The 18023-nt window shown below is 39.9% G+C and overlaps 1 protein-coding gene across 1 annotated transcript in view; it reads left to right on the top strand.

Annotated features, from left to right (window-relative positions):
- Window positions 1–5730: 5730 nt before the first annotated feature.
- The window catches only part of TMEM26 (transmembrane protein 26), a 44952-nt gene continuing 32659 nt past the window's right edge, over window positions 5731–18023 (top strand). The window contains exon 1 of the mRNA XM_003783768.2: window positions 5731–6265. Within this exon, the coding sequence (XP_003783816.1) occupies window positions 6075–6265 (191 nt within the window). The 5' untranslated portion in view covers window positions 5731–6074. The remainder of the gene's footprint in view (window positions 6266–18023) is intronic.

The raw sequence follows: 18023 nt of genomic DNA on the forward strand, positions 1-18023 counted from the left end.
GCTGATCAGTGATCTCCCTTCATGCAATAGAATGAGGCATTGAGTTCATGGGAACAACATGTATTAGCTTTATTATTGACCCCATTGTTTATAAACACCACGCTTTAGAATATTCAGCTATGGTACCAGCTGGGGAATAACACATTGCTCTTTTGGGTGTTATTTATTCAGTCCTCAGCTTTTTTTTTCCTATTCAAATTTCCTTTATTATTTCTTATAGCATAACTATGTACATTAATGCAATCATGGGGTACAGTATGCTGTTTTCATATACATTTTGAAATCCTCTCATCAAACTGGTTAATATAACCTTCATGTCATTTTCTTAGTTATTGAGTTAAGATATTCATACTCTGCTTTTAGAAAGATTCACTTGTACCCATAGAGGTGACCCCACCCATCACCCTTCCTCCCCCCATCCGCCTCCCTTGCCTCCCCTCTCCCACCCTCCTTCCCTATAATTAGGTTACTACATTCCCAGTCCTCAGTTTTATCTCCATTTATTTATTCAACAAATACTCACTGATTGACTACTCTATTCTAGGTATTTTTCTAAGCACTTTGAAATATCAATTAATACAATCCTAATAGTAGATGGAAAAATGCTATTATTTCTCTTTTTTTAATAGATGAGAAATCAAAACATAAAGAAGTTAAGTAACTTGCCAACAGTCACATCACCTATGAGGCAGACCCCTTGATGAAGGCAACTTGAAGACAGCCTCATCCAGAGCCTCACCGACACTTGGATTTGTAGCTGTTGAAGTGTCTGAAGACTGATAATTACCATTGAGCTTTATTGTTCTTCTTAAAGAAGAGTGCTTATTACTGTTATTGCCAGCTTTATAAAGGTATGTTTTCTCCATTTTATATATAATGTGAAATCAATGCAGTTACAATTCCTATTTAATCTACCTGTTTCAGAATAGTCAAAAAAACTGTGAGTTTTTTCTTTCAAATTGGTCAACTAGAAACTAAGGCTTCACTTTTGAATGATAGAAAGATTTTTACACTCCAAAGGATGCAACAAAAGCCTTGCTAGAAAGCATGAGGGAGTAGACTGGGAATTTTGAGAAAATCCAGGAAGATGGAAAATAGATAGGCTTGGGTCAACAGAGAAATCAGAGCAGACAAAAATAGCCTAAGATAACAGAGGAACCACAGCTCCTTCTGAGAGGGGCTCCTGAGAAGTCAAAGTCATAAGCAGAAAGTAGAAAGAGCTGTAATGTTCAAGGGATTTGTCCAATACCAGTATTGAGAACAACAGAAATGTTTGGAGACCACCTCTGCTTCTCTACTTACAGGCTGCCACCAACGAGATTGCCCTTGAGCTAAAACTTGAAAGCCAGTTCTTCAAAGGTGGGGAAGAAGGTATGTGGCTTCTACAAGGGGTGCAGACAGAATCAGAGCATTATTGTGGGTAGATATGATCTTCATAGCGGCCACAGCTGGGACATGGAGCAGAGGAGAAAAGTCAGGGAAACTCTAGCAAGGGCTGAATGAGATGCATTAAGCACCAGCCTCAGAGGAACCATTCTTATCTGGGCACTGCTGCCTGCTTTCCTTTTTCCATTCCCTAGTGAAGCTGACCAGACAAGGGTACCCTACCCAAGTATCTAGGACCACAGTTGGCCTTCCTAATCAGTAAGCAAACAGAAACTCAGAATACCAATTCCAGACACATCCTGTAACCTGCCCAGTCTTTGATTTATAAAATCAATGGACAATAAATTATTATCAGATTACTTGAGGGCCATCATATTATAAAACCCTGAAAGTGAAAGACGGAAGAGAATTAACTGAGCAACCAATAAAGTTGACATAATTTAGGAAGATAAAATAACTCCAAAATTATAAATAACTTAAAATATATAATTATTATTTAATACACTTTCAGATGTATTGTTTTTTCCTGAGAACTTTGAAGATGTTTCTCCATTATTTTCTGACTATGTCTCATCATCTATTCTTGGTGGACAATTGTTTTAATTTGTAGAATTTATTAGGATTTTTCTTCATCTTATAATGCTTAGCATTTGACTGTGTCTAGATATTGAACTTTTATTCATGTACCTTACACAACACAGTACTCCTATGTTTATTGAGGTGAGTTAGTCTTTGTTAGTTTCTTGGATAATTTCTTCTCTGTTGTTTCCATTTCTTTCGTCTAGACTAATTTGTATTTTCCATCTTTGTCTTTTGTTTGTTGATTTTCAGCCAACTGACAAGACATAGTAGGCTTACTGATAGCTAGAAAACAGAATGATATTGTCATCCACAATAACATGATTAACTAAATTTAGTACTAGAGGCAGAATGAGTAAGAAAGAAGTGTTGTAGGAATAATGGATTCCCCACATTTTAAACTGAAAAGTCAAGAGTTCCGTAAATTGGTACATAAAAAAAACCCTTCCTGTTTAAACCCCTTTGCCTAGAATCTCATGTTGAAGTTCGAAGAAAACAACACTGAAATAGTCTTTGTATAGGGATGACCAATGACTATGGGCACTGTTGGCCCATAGAGTAGCTAGACACCTAGAGTTGAAGAAAATCAGTTGAATTTTTTTTCTCAGGAATTTGAACCTTCTATGTAGAAAGCTGGCTAGGAGGCAACAGTGTCAGACGGTAGCAGTGCAAAGGTCCACACACTGTAACCTTGAGATCTTTTGCATCACTAAGGCCACACTTCCTAAAGGTTCAGTTACCCAAGGTCTTGTCCTTCTAAGCAATTCCATCTCCATTTTTAGACTGTACCTCCCTAAGTACCCATTTTACTCAAGCTATTTGGAAAGTTTCTTTCTTGCTTACAAAATCACTCTCACTGAAAGATAAGCCTGATTTTGATACAGGATAGAATAGCCAGGTGATGGGTAGGACAATGACATGGACCGGTTCCTCTTAAGTGCAACCCCAAGCCCTACCACATAGGACTGGGTGCATGAAAATGATATGGCTTTTTCAAGAAGACTAGTTTTTTTTTTTTAATTGCTTAATTTTTAAATTATTTTTGTAAAAGATAATTGGGCTATTAGATTAGGTCTCAAGAGATTTTCCCAGGCCTCCAATCTTTTCAAAGAGGCTTAGAAGAAAATTAAAAAGAAGTAACTTTTAAATTCTCTTTAATGACAGCATTGCTTTTCAGACATAAAGACAACAGAACCTGTCCAAGGTCTAAGCCCTCAAAATAGAGAACAACAGAGATATTTGGAAGGTGTCAGACTGACTTCCCACTTTTTTCTTAAGCCCTTCTCCTGGACAGCCTTCCTAGAAGGCCTAAGAAAGAGAAAAGCATCCCCTGACAGCAAGCAACCGATGATATGACACCATCAGCCAGGCCTTGGTGTCCTCCTCTTGAACACAAAAAATCTTACAGACCAGGCAAGTCCACCCTCTGATTGTGATGGATGAAAACACAAAGAGAAGAATAGCTTAATTATGCCTGAACACAGTCAAAACCTGAACCACGCACGTGACTCCAAACATTTCCCTAAATTGAATTTATCAGGATACCCAATATAAAATTAACCCTGCTTCCTGTTGGTATCCAATCTAGAATAAAGCCTCACTTTCTTTCTTTCTTCCTTTTTTTTCTTGGGGGGGGGGAATGGAGTTTCACTCTATCTAGAGTGTTATAACATCAGCCTAGCTTACAGCAACCTCAGACTCCTGGATTCAAGAGATCCTCCTGCCTCAGCCTCCTACGTAGATGGGCCTACTGGTACCCACCACAGTGCTCAGCTAATTTATCTATTTATAGTGGAGATGGGAGTCTCGCTCTTGCTCAGGCTGGTCTTGAATTCTTGAACTCAAGGGATCCTCCTGCTTCAGCCTCCCAAAATGTTAGAATTACAGGTGGGAGCTGCTGCACCCAGCCTTAAAGCCCCACTTCCTTTGTTAAGCTCTAAATCACCTAATTCATGCCTGAATTATTTCCAATAAATTGTTTCTAATACTTTTTAATCTTTCTAACACCTGACTGAGATGCCTCACAGTTCCCCATGGAGTATAGCTCCCTCTTAAAAAGCTGTTTATTTCCAGATATGTTTCTGGTGATGTTCTGATGTTCAGCTGGAGGATTTTGAGAGGCCTTAGGAATGTCGCCTTCCTCCAGTGGACTCTTATTATCATTTGTCTCTGATTATCAAAGAGCAGCTACCCTGGACTAATGTTCTTGGTTCCTGTCACAATTATCAGCGTTTACCAAGCACTCATTACCTGCCAGGCACTCGATATGGATTAACTCATTTGATCCCCACACTGACCCTGTGAGTAGATAGGCTTAGTTCCCAATTTACAGATGCAAAAACTGAGGAACAAAACATATAACACGACTAAACGACTGAGCCAGCAATCTCAGGCGGTCAGTTTGAGGACACCGGGGCTCTGACGTCTATACCACACCCCACGTGCTTCCCCCCACTGCATGGGTCTGCTGCTCTGCTCTTCAGTTCTGAATAGTGCAGGGTCACTGTGTCATCAGCTGACATGGAAGGGCACTAGAATAAACAGCCCCAGGAAATCATTGTAGGGTTTCCTGTAAGAAGTTGTGGGAGAATGCAGACACACAAGGGAAACAAAAACAAACCAAAAAAGCCCAAACCCAAATCCCCAAGCCTATCACAATTCTCTCAGCTAGATCTCAGGACCAGAAATCACTTACACACTTCTAAGCAGTTGACTATTTTTCACCTATTGAAGACACAAATCATATAAATCAGAGTTTTTCAACTTAACTCTCAGAAAGTTATGAGATGATTTTAAATTGAATAGAAAAGATATTTCCATTCTGTTTTTCTTTCAGCGTTACTAATGTGGTCAAGAGATCATTCCTGCTTCCCAGTAATATGACTATTTTTTTTTTTAAATCTCCCTTTATAGCAAAGAAAGAAGGAGTCTGAAGCACAGTGCTTTGGAAGGCATTAATTAATATCTAGCGAGATTTCAATAACTTAGTTCATTTTATTTTAATTATTTTTGTAATTACCTTCCATCTACAGCCAACTATACTGGCTTTCCAATTACAAGCGATAAAAAGGATTTTTTAATGAATTTATTTCAGTAAAACCATTTAAAGAAAAAAACGTTAAGTGTCCCGTAGTACAGGTACTAGACCTCAAACAAGGAAATAAAAAGGATGAAAGTTTTTCAAGAAACCCTGGTTCTGATTTCACTTTCCTCTTTTCACTGGATGCTGGATGGAGGAGCGTTTAACTCACGGTCATAGACCTGAGGAGAGCGGGTCCCCATCCCTGAGTTTCACCGTCTAATCTCATCCCTGGCTTTATCGCTGCTCTCCTCCCCCACTTCCCTCTGCTCTCTTAGCTTGCCGCCCTATAGTCTTCCAGGAAAGGAAAATAGTGGTGGGGTGGGATAGGGAGTTGGCATAATAAAGACTCTACCGTGTTCAAGGAGCAAAAGTGACCCGAGGGGAGAGAGAGGCGCAGGAAGCCTGAGAAAGTCCAGAGCGCTGACTTCCTCAGGTCCTGGGGAGGAACCGCGCGCATTTCTAAAACTGCTTGGACAGCGGATTCTTTGCCTCTCCCGCGTCTCGGCTTCGAGTCTCTAGGAGATGCTGTTCCTGTAAAGCCTGTGAGTGTGATTAACCGACTTCGGTGGAAAAGTGAGGAGGAGGTGCCAGAGCCTCGGTCCCCCTCCGCCTGTCTGGCTGTGCACCACCTTGACCTTGAGTCCACCTCCCTCCTCTTTCCATCCCCTGGAGTGGGGAAGTTCTTGTGGGCCCCTTGGAGGCCCGGAGGCGGGGATAGAGGACAGGGATAAAGACTGGCCCCCAGAACTGGAAGGGGGATGGGCAGCACTGGAGAATAACGCCCAGGAGCCAGTGTAGCGCAGCCCCAGGCTCCCGAGAAAGCCCAGCATTCTAGAACAGCTGGATTTGGATTCTCCCCTCTTAGAAGAGGTCTCAGGAAGTTTGGGGGGAGGGGCGAGCTGCGCTCCGGGTTCTACTGGAGGAGTTGGGCGCGGGAGGGTGAAAAGGGACGGCGGCAGCATCAGGTCTCAGTGCTGTCGCGTTCTCGCCCGCGGGCTGGGTCCCACAGCAGAGCGCGCGGGCCGGCATGGAGGGACTGGTCCTATTTAACGCCTTGGTCACCCGGCTGCTGTTCGTGCTGCACTCGCTGATCGGGGTCTGGAGAGTGACCCAGGTGAAGAAAGAGCCACTGTACTGGCTGCTCGCGCTACTCAACCTCTTGCTCTTGCTGGAGACCGTGTTCACCTTCAAGTTCAAGCACGGCAGAGACTACAAATGGTGAGAGTGCCCCGGGAAAGGGAGGACGCACGAGGGCGCAGGGTATCCCCCGCATGGCACTAGCGGGCGGCTCTAGAGCTCATCTGCCGGCCACTGGCCGCTTTGCTGAAATTTCGCCGTCCTTTGTCCTTGCTGGGAGCTTGGAAGGCGCGTGGGATGCTTGCGCGTCTCTTGGGCACACCAGCGGTACCCAGTAGAACACTAGGAGGGCTTGAGCCCTGAGCGCAGCCACGCGTCATCCAGCCGTAGGTCTGGAAACTTGGAAGTAGAGAAAAAAGAAGGGAGGCACTTAAATGCATTGCAGGATGTGCCCCCAAATACGGGAATCGTGGAGCAAGGAGGTTGCCACGTGTGGTGCTTTCTGAATGTGGGATGTGTGGGTGTGCGCGAATTACTCTGTGTGTTTGCAGGTGTGAGAATGCCCTCTCTTGGCATTGGAGACCTTTGGGAGAGCTGTGCTCTCCCGGCACCCTTCCAGGTGGAGAAGCCTTTTGCTCAGAGTCAGTGGTTTCAGCCACTTCCCTCCCTTCCAACCCCTGACGTCCCAAGCTCTCTGGAGCTGCACCAGTTTCACGTGTCCGGGTTTGGTGGCTTGGGAGCTTGGCGAATGGCCAGCCTATTGTGCCAGGGAATGTTTGCTCAGCTGGTGGAGGGACCAGCAAGTAGTGGCTCAGTCTTCAGGTCCCTGTGCAAGAAAGACAGGCTCTGTGTGTTGCTCTGTTTTCTTACCCCACCCCCCAGAGACTTGAATGGAAATAAAAGAATTGAGAAACAGATTTTCTGATTTACAAAGAACCTCCCCCAACTACCCATCCCCCACTCCCAGTAGATTTTCAATTCTAACTTCTCCAAGTTACAGTCTCTTCTTGTATTAATTATTTTTAAAAGGCTGTGTTTCATATATCTCAATACTTTTATTAAAAAAAAAAACAACAACAACACCCTAACTCTATGAGAAAGAAGAAAATAGTATTAGCCAATTCAAGAATTCCATACACTATGGGGTATGGAATTCACCCCTCATTCAGTGGTCATCATATTCAGGAAAAATACTCTCTACAGTTTTATATATTAAGTCTGTGTATTTTACAAACGTTCCTGGAAGAAAATATGTTGCCTCTGAAGATGATGTGAATCTTGCTTAAATTTTTCACTGTTGAAAAATTCCTAGAATTATCACTGTCCAAATTATCCAAGAACAATTCTAATGTAACACAAGGGGTTGGAATGCCACCACCTCCCTCCTCTTCACAGCAATGTACTAAGCATGAGATATTTGAGGTACTTTCCAGTGTGCCTTTTGGAAGTCTCAAATTAAAAATGATGTTCACTTCTCAAAGAAGTCTCAGGGTTAAAGAAACAAAAAGGGAGAAAAGTCTTCACTCCGCAAGTCATGTAACATTGATTTCACTTTTACTGAGTAGCATTAATACACTGGAGTAGAAATATCTTGGGTAACAGGAAGAAGTCCAAGGTTGGAAACTGTTTCATGGAACCAAGCATGGGACATTCTGGGAGAAATGTCAAGCTGAGAAGTGGGGTTAGCTCAGGAGAAACAGAAATAACTAACCCCTTTCCCATTCCAAGAGTACAGGAGAGAGGCTTTTGCTTACTGTAAGTCAGACCTTCCTGCTATAACTGCTATATGTCAGACCCTCCAGTTGTGTAGAAATACTGTAGGCTTAACCTTACCTTTTCGCCTGGAACTTAACTTTTTTGCCTGTGTCATTGATTCTGATTCTCACTGACATAACTTACAACCAAGAAAGGAAAAATGATTAGTGCAAAAATGTATGCTGGTCAATGATGGGCTTAAATAGGAAAGTTAAATACTAGTGTTCAGAGTATGAACCTCACAATCAGAAAGATAATGGGGTAAAATCCGGGTTTTCCCACGTACTTGCTGAGCGTCATTCAGCAAGACACTTTTGTCTCGGAGCCTCGGTTCCTCCTCTGTCAGTACTTACAGGTTGTGGGAGAATTATGTGAAAAAATATGTGTCAGTGGTCAATGTATAAAAAAGAATGTTCTTTTCTAGATCCTAAGGTTTTTGTTTTCCTCTTTCTAAAAAATATTCGTATAACAGCTAGACATTTTATGTCTGCACAAGTTAAAGGACTTTACTTGAGAGACGACTCAACAAACCATTGGTTCAGAGCAAAACAGTAGAAAACCATTTGCACATTTATTTCAGAAGAAAAGATTCATGATGTATATTGTACGTTATAGCCCTAATAAAAATAAAATCTTTCTGGCTCCACATCTAGACGGATAATCGAGAATAAGCAAAGAAGAAAGTTGATAGGCTTGGCTTATTAGAAAATTTCAGGAATAAACGAGTCTTTGTATGTGGTTTAAATGGAAGTGTGATAAGTAATGCTTTCTTCAACTGATTATACCAAATACCACTGAGTCTACTGATAAGGTCAATTTGTGTGGGGGACAGAGCCCACGTACAAATCTGTCAGAAGTTTGGGGAAAAAAATTCAGAAGGTGGAGCATATTTCATGTGGAGGTTGAAGTTTTCTGAGTAAAGGAAGACATCATTTTTTGTTATTTTTGAGTGTTAAGAAAAATTTTTCATCAGAAACTCTAGGCTCATTGAATCAAATAGAAATTCAAGTAAACATCACAGCAACATCTATACCTCTATATAGAAAAATTAATATGTATTGATCTATTTATACATCCATAGAGATATAAGTATATAGATAAACACTTGACCAATTGCTTTTATATTTGGGAACCTACTGTATAAAACCCCAAATACTCCTATGTAACAACATGAAGAAAAATATTAATTTCCATCTTGTTAGTGGAAAATAGAGCTGAATAGAACTTGATTATTTGTCCAAGGAGTAGTTGAAAATTGTGATATAGTTATACTATAGACTATTTTACTGGTATTTAAAATTATGAGCTAGATTTTAACCAATGACCTAGAGTGTGTTTTTCAACCTTTTTTTTTTATCTCGTAGCACACTTGAACCTATAAACTTTCTCGACACACTTAAATGACATTGATCAAAAAATCAAGTACAAAAAAGAATGTCCTTACTGTTCTTTAAACTTCATTTGAAAAAAATTTAATTTTTAAATCTTAAAAATTTTCGTGGCACACCTAAGATCCTTTCATGGCATACCAGTGTACTGTGGCATACCAGTTGAAAATCACTTACCTAGAGGATCACCCATGACATATTTTCTGACTGAAGTTGCAGAGTTATGTATTATGGTTCACGTTTTTAAAAAATGAACTTGTAAAAGAATTACCAGTTGTATTTTATAAGTTGAAGAATTGGAAGGGTGAAGAGAAAAGGAGAAGAAAAAGAGAAACTCTCCCTTACTGAAAATAAGTAAAGATGGATAGGATAGGATAGGATAAGATAGGTTAGGATAGGATAGGATAACACCTGAATTGTGGTTTAAAATAAGAAACATATGAGTTGAAAATTATCTTTTCTTTTTCTTTCTTTCTTTTTTTTTTTTTTTTTTTGAAACAGAGCTTCCAGCTATCCCCCTGGGTAGAGTGCCGTGGCATCCCAGATCACAGCAACCTCCAACTCCTGGGCTCAAGCGAGTCTCCTGCCTCAGCCCCCCAAGTAGCTGGGACCACAGGCGCCCACCACAACGCCCAGCTATTTTTTGGTTGCAGCCGTCATTGTTGTTTTGGTGGGCCTGGGCTAGATTTGAACCCACCACCTTAGGTGTATGTGGCTGGCGCCTTAGCCACTTGAGCCACAGGCACTGAGCTGAAAAATTTCTTTTCTTGAACATCCATGATCTTCCTTTAGACTACCCCGACCTACTCTGAATAGTGTTCTCTTTACTGAAACTGGAGACAGGTAAATAAAATCTACAGAAATCATGCAACAATAAGCAGAGCTATAGAGGAAAATGTGGACTAAATTTTTTGAAAAGTAGCAAACATATTACACTTATCCAAGGAATGTTTCTTTAGCTTTCCTTTGGAGAGGGAAAATGGAACTGGAGTTGCTGAGCTCAGCTGTCCAGGGACAAAGCAGGATTACGCCAATAGTACTAACTTGCCAGTTGTAGAGGTTGTTTGTTGTAATCCTATAGGATAGAGATCGTGAGCCAGTGACACAACCCTTGTTAAGTTTAATTAATGTGTGCTAGTGGAATTTGCTCTTTTTTCCCTCAAAATTTATTTCACCTGCAAATTTAATTACATTTCTATAAGATGGAAATTAGTATCACTTAGTGGAATTTTTGCTTGATTTTATTTTCTGTTGTCTGGGCAACAATCCAATGGATCTGTGAATTACAATTTAGGTAAAGTCAAATAGAAGGCAGTGTTTCAGTTGCTTTCCAGCCAATAGTGATAAAATAATCCTCGAGGATAGAAAAAAATTACCAAGAATGTGACACGTTTGAAGCCTGTTCACTTGAAAGCAGGCAGCATCCGAGAGTAAGTAGAAAGTTAAGCTGAATTTACTGGCAAAAGCACAAAATTTTCAGTACTGAGCTTTCTTCCTTATAATTTAAAAAATACAAGGGAAACATAATGTTCAAGTCAGTGGGTAATAACTTGTCTATTTGGTCACCTTTCTTTGTTACCTCTTTTCCTTTGTTAAGTTCAATCAAACAACTATTTGTTGAATTGCTTAGCATGATGCTATGGTAGCTGCTACCGGGGCCAAACAGAAGAGACAGAAGACCAACACACCTGACATTTTGAAATGAAAGGGAGCATGTTGATGAAGTGCTCAGGTGTGTGGGAAGCAGAATAATTATGACTATGTAGCTTTTCCTGGGTCCCAGGAGCATTTCTTGTGTTCTAGGCCCTTTCAAGTATTCTCAAAGATTATTTCATTTGATCCTGGCAACAGCTGTGATTTTTTTTTTCTCCGTTATCTTTAAACTTTTTTTTCATTTTAAATTAATGTAAGGGTGTGCATTTTTAGATTACAGTGTTATTACAGTCTTCTCACTTCCAAAATAAAGTTTAAGTTGTAGTTGAGCCCTTTACCCATGGAGGTAACCCACAACCTCACCTTGTGCACTTGGGGTGAGATTCTGCCAATTGCCCTCCGTCCTCCCTCCAGTCGCCCCCCTCAGGTCCCCCCACTCCTTCCCTCCACTTCCTCTCCCACCTCCTCCCTTCTTCCCCCCTTGCTAGCCTATATTTGTGTTTTATCATTCCTGTACATGTGCAATTGTTTATATATTGGTTTCAGATTAGTATTGAGTACATTGGATATTCTCCCATTTTTAAGTGAGGAAACTGAGGCTTGGAGCTGATATATCATCTCAGTCAGTATTATTTAATGGTCAGTTGGGAATGGGAGAAGTGAAGACTGCAACTTCTCAGTCTTACCCATTTTCTCTACCCATTTAGAGGAGAAAGGATGTAAGGCAGATTACTGCCTGAAGGAGCAGGAACTTTACAGCATTTGAGCTGCAGTAGGAAAAATGTGAAGACTCTGCATTGGGAGAGAAGAGTGCATTGGCCACATAGATAAAGAAGCTTCTGAGTGGGAAAGAATTCTCAGCAGATGTCTCATGAGGAAGCACAGAGCCTCAGCAGTCTACACTCAACAATGATGTATGGAACGTCCACTATGTGGTGTCGGGCATTGTTTATATAATGAGGACATGGAAGTGAATAAAAGCCAAAGTATTGCCCTCAAAACCTCACATTTCAGACCAGGTGTGGTAGCTCACGTCTGTAATCCTAGCACTCTGGGAGGCTGAGGTGGGCAGATGGCTTAAGATCAGGAGTTTGAGACAGGCCTAAGCAAGAGCAAGACCCCATATCTTCTAATGCAGAACAATTAGCGTTAGCAGGTGGGTCCCTGTACTCCCAGCTACTTGGGAGACTGAGGCAAGAGGATCATTTGAACCCAGGAGTTTGAGGTTGCTATGAGCTAGCCTGAGGCCATAGCATTCTAACCTGGGCAACAGAGTGAGACTCTGTCTCAAAAAAAAAAAAAAAAAAAAAAATTATACATGTATATAAATTTCACGTTTTAATCAAGGGGCTAAAGAATGAACAAAGAAGTAATTAAAAAACAAGTGGCCTAATAGGTAAGAGTAGTGGAGTAATAACTGAATAATCTGAACCATAAAAACCTAAGTGGTGCAAGTTATAGAGCAAGGGAATTTGCAGGGAGGAAGACTCCACTAGGTCAGGGAAGTTTGGGTGGAGAGGTGACCTTTGCACTGAGGCTTTGCAGAAGAGAAGGCATGGGAAGAGTGCCCCAGGACAAAGACAGGAAGCCAGAGAACGGGACCATATTCTTGTGTCTGGGACATTTCTGACATGAATGACCAAAATACAACCAATGACCAAAAAAACCCAAATGACTTCCTTTACTTCACTTCCATGTCCCTTCTCCTTCTGATGTTCTCTGACTCCAGGTGAAAAATTCATGCTAATTTTTTTTTTTTTTTAACTCTACTGAATCTCATTTTAAAAGCTATGTATTTGAAATTGTCCGGATGGCTCACAACTGAAAACAGGACAGACAAGTTCAGAATCAGAAGAGACTCTACCCTAAACTGACTTTAAATTTAAACCAATTTTGTAAAACATTCTGTGAAATCTATTTGGTTATTCCATTGCCACTGGCAAGTTCACAGTGATATTAGAAACCTGGATTTCATAAACATAATACTGTATGAAGTCTGATCTTGATTCACAAGTTTGGGGCACTGCAACAGCACTTTATGTGATGTAATTCTGTGGTATTTGATCATATGTACTGTCCTCCACCAAAAATGTCTACGAAAATGCCAGAAAGAAAGTTGGGAAATAGGGAGATTCTCCCACCCTCCCTCTGTTCTGTTTAGATCTTAGAGAGGATGAGATGGAGAGATTAGGAAGCAGACCCTGTGACTTCCATATGGCCAAGTTGGGCACTGGAAATTCCCCTGGAAGATATACTATTTCTCTCCCTTTTCACACATGCTGTCCAGATTTCCCCAAATCTCTCCTTAGCATTTTAATTATTCTAGTAATATTTGCTCCTGCGCATGGGGTTTGTCACCTCTGCCCGTGGTGTGTATCTGGAGATGAGAACACGAGCATGCCTCATTTTATAGTCTTTTGCTTTATTGCACCTCACAGAAATTGTGTTTTGGTTTTTGTTAGAAATTGAAGGTTTGTTGCAACCCTTAGTGGAGCCATTTCTCTAACAACATGTGCTCTCCTTGTGGGTCAGCATGTTTTAGCATTTTTAATTAAGTTACATACATTGCTTTTAGTCATAATGGGCTGGCCCAAGTATAGTGTAAATATAACTTTTATCTACACTGAGAAATCAAAAAATTTGTGGGACTTGTTTTATTGCCATGGTCTGGAACTGTGCCCACAATATCTCCAAGGCACGCCTGTATGGTCATCTTCCTGTATGTTTGTGGGAATGTGTATTTGGTATCCTAAGCTGTGAGCTCATTGCAAAGGGGTGACATGAATTTCTATTCTTTTTGGAAGCCATGTTCAATGTTACCAGCAAATGACTCTGTTTTTAGTACTCCAAGTTACAGTTCAGGGAAAAAGCTCAAGTACTATGCCTCACTCCCAAGAAGTCATATTTTCTTCTTGTGGGCTTGGGAATCAGTGTAAAAATTATGTCTATATTTAGATGGGACCTCCAAGACATTGAACCATAGAATGGGACCGCACTTTCTCTATGAGTATGTCCAACTGAGACATTTGGAACTGAAAATTAAAGTTGCTGGTATGTTTTAGTTTCTTGTACTTGACTGAGAGAAAACAAAGAACTACTAGTCAGTGTGGGCACCTTCCATGAGTCAGTATCAGTATATGTGGGTCATTAGGCAAGTTTTGAGATGCAAAAAAATCAAGAGGCATAAAATCCAGCCCGATGGAAATAAATGAAGCCCTCCCAGCAACACTGATAAGTGCAGCAAGTTGAAAGTTGCATGGGTGAATCAGAAAGGACACAGTCCACTGTGTGTCTTGGAAGTGAATCAATGGACCACAGTGTGTCTCAAAACTTTCGTAGTGACCTAATATCTCTACTTTTAAATTTTATGCATTTCTCCTTCTCATGGCAGTGACATTATTATGCATACAGCACCAGGGCAAATCTGCATAGCTTAGCTTTTTTTCCAACGATGGAAAATTCACATTTACATCAGCGTTTATTCTTCCCATGTGCGTGCCCCTCACTATTCAGCAAGTTCCTATCATGTACTGGTACCTGGACGGTTAAGCCCAGATGTATAAATCATTTTGTTAAAGAAAACCAATGTTTCTGTTCTTTTTTCTAAATGACTTTTTTAATGTAGGCACCTAAAATATACTGTTTTTTTGAAAGTTGCAAATGAATAATGTTAAAGACATAAGAATTGTCAACAGAAAATGCCAGAGTGGGCACTGATTTGGTCACTTTTTTCCCAACATAAATTATTACCTGTCATTGTTTAAGGAAGGGTATTACATTTGTACCTTTGGTTTTTCTGACCTCAGAGATGTAGATAAGGTACAACTGACTTAATGTTATATGATTACTAGAATAAAAGTGAATAATAATTAAGAAAATAAGGACATCCTTTCACATTGGTGCTGATGCCAGCCCTGCTGGTGTTCTGTGACATTCCTTTGCTTTCTTATTTCATAGATTAAGCCTCCTATACCATATACATGCTTTAATCCACCCAGAGTAGTCTCCTAATACATTGGCTGTTCCATTCTTAGATAGTCTGTTAATAACAGTGATAAGGAGATGATGATGATGATGATAGAGGTGCCAACCATCATCAGTTATTGAGCACTGGCAATGGCCCAAGCCTACTTTGCATCCATTGTCTCATGCAATCCTCCCAATAGCCCTATAAATTAATTCCCATCTTTATTGCCATTTTAGGGTGAGGACAAGGCTAAATGATTTCTCTATGGTCACAACTAATAATAATAAATCACAGAACAATTCCTAGCATCTGGTGAGCGCTTCCATTTGTTGAGCTAGGCATTTGCGTTGCGTGGGTCACCTCATTCAGTCCTCACAGCAGCCCTCTCGTGCCATTATGCCCATACTGGCAGATGGGGAAGCCAAGGCTTAGAGGCTTGGAGGATTTTCCTCCCCAATGTTGGTAATCCTGTGTTGAGTCTTTCCTTCACTCCATTGGTCTCTCTGTTAATGCTTTTCATTCAGTAACCAAATTGGGTTTTGCTTGTGAACAAGACGACTGCATAATTTTTAGGATCAAAGATTTTCTTTAGTGGAGAAAGGGTCAAAGTTTCCTTGTTGCTTTTTTTTTTCTTTTTTTTAAATCATGGATCATTACAAAAGACAGACTGTGTTATGGTCCATTACATTTTACTTCCAAGAAATGCAATCAACAGCATCTTTTCTGATACTCCTGTGCAAGTTTCAACTTTTTTGGATTATCAGTGTTGCTAGGGGAGATTCATTTGTATCTATCCACATGGATTCTGTGTTTCTTGTGTATCTCAAAACCTTTGTAATGACCCATGTAGTTAAGATGAGTAAATTTATAAAGGCTAAAGGAAGACTGGGATAATGTTGCTTAGAGCAGTAAGTAGAAAATTCAGACTACACATGAACATGACTCAGGGACCTCTGGTACAAACAGATATTTTTGTAAAACCAAAAATGAACATGAAAGAAAAAATATGGGGAAAAAATTCTAGATTGTCTTCACTTTTGGTCCCAAAGTGAAGAATCATCCTCTTCTGCAGAATAGAAGTAAATATAATCATCTGTGTATAAAATGAAATAAAGCATTACATAAGTGACATTTGTAATGCGTTTTATCTTCTCAGAAAACATTAAAGTCCCTGTAGTCAGCATCAACTTACATTCATTTATTCATTAAACGGGAATTTATTGTACTGCATGCTGCAATGGTGTTCTTTAAGGAATGTGAAATATGTGTAGTTATATGAAAACAGCACAAAACAACATTTTGAGAACCAAATAATTTTCCACAATCATATCCAAAAGAACAGAAAGTCTGCAGAATCAAGATATAATTAGTAAAATAGGTTGATTAGACTAGGAAGATTCCTGAAGTAAGTGGTTTCTGGGGATAGGTGGTTGTAGGTAGCACAAGAGTGAAGAGAAGTGAGATGAGCTGTTGTGGTTGAAAGAAAATCATGATGGTGACATCGAGGCTTTCAGATGGAACCAGTTCATTTAGGAAGATGTCATGATTTTCTTTGGCTCTGAAATATTTTATAAGAAAAACAGTATGTAGATCTTAAAACTGATTCATATTTTCTGCCTATAACTAGTTTAGTTATAGTAAAGCAGTCTGATGACATTTTAATGTGAATAACTTCATTGGTAATAAATCTTGTGCTTGCTTAAGACATATTCTTGGAAAAGTTTAGATTGAGAGATGTATAGAGTTCTAATTTTAATATGAATTAATATTTTTATTTGAGACTATGACTTAAGTTTTTAAAACTGGCAAGAACAAATAATGAAAATTATAATTAAGAGTCACCTTCAGAAATATCTCCTCTTGCTGGGAGTGGTGGCTCACATCTTTAATCCTAGCACTCTGGGAGGCTGAGATGAGAGAATCACTTATTCTCAGGAATTTAAGACCAGACTGAGCAATAGTGAGACCCCCATCTCTACAAAAAATAGAAAAATTAGCCGTATGTCATGGAAGTTGTCTCAGCTACTTGAGAGGCTGAGGCAGGAGGATCTCTTGAACCCATGAGTGTGAGGTTGCCGTGAGCTAGGCCCATGCCATGGCAGTCTAGCCTGGGACAACAGAGTGAGACTCTGTCTCAAAACAAAAAAAGAAAAAGAGAAACAACAATCTTCTCTTTACATAACCCAATATAGGCATTCTTCAAGGGGTTGGGAAGTGTAAAGAATGATTCTATAGCAGTGGGTGTTCCCAGCCCATTTGCCTTTCCTCCCTGTCTCTTCTGTTATCATTTGTCTACTCTTTCTTAAGATCACTGAAGAAACAAGACCTTGACACCTATCAAAACATACCCTCTTTATATTCAGTTTTCCATTTCCTCTCATAAGCTTAGTTAGGGCCGATGAGTTGTGACCTCCCTTGCCAGAGGGCTCTGGGAGGGGAAGTGGTAGTGAGGGACGTACTAGCTTACAACATAAATGGGTGGTGGCTGGGGTCAGCCTAGTGACTTCCCAGACATTCCGACGCTATGTGCTCTGAAAATCTTTGGGTTCATTTTGAGAGTTCACAGAAGGGTAGATGAGTACTGAGGTTATGGTATGGGCCACCAAATTCGCCCTGCACAGCAAAAGAAAGGCCTTGCCGAGCAGCCTAGATGGAAATCATAGATGCACAGAGAAACAGTCTACATGTAAGGAAGACAATCTTTCAAATGTTATATGGGGTTTAGGGGTTCATGAAATTATTTGACCTAATTTCCTGATTTCCATGGAAATAAACCTATTATTATAAAGTGTGCCAGAGATTTTATCAAGGTAATTCAAATCCATCTAGCATGAGATTTTGAAAATCGGTCTAGTATCTTTATAATTCCTCTATTTATTTTTAGAGTAGAAAATAATGAGAAATGAAATATAAATAAAATCTGGATTCATGTCAAAGTCATTTTTGAATTTTTTTTGCTTCTTTCAAATATTATTCACTTCAGATTTATGCATATGATCAGAAATAAGAAAGAGAAAAATTAAACAGGGTAGTTGGTGATGTTACATTAATTTTTCCTTTATATATTTATTTATTTTGTTGTACATTTCTAAAAAAATGAATGAATGCTACTTTTTCAATAAGAAAACTGCAAGTA

The sequence above is a fragment of the Otolemur garnettii genome, unplaced genomic scaffold (genome assembly GCF_000181295.1).
Source record: "Otolemur garnettii isolate 467f Iridium unplaced genomic scaffold, OtoGar3 scaffold00008, whole genome shotgun sequence".
In the NCBI taxonomy this organism is placed as follows: Eukaryota; Metazoa; Chordata; class Mammalia; order Primates; family Galagidae; genus Otolemur; species Otolemur garnettii.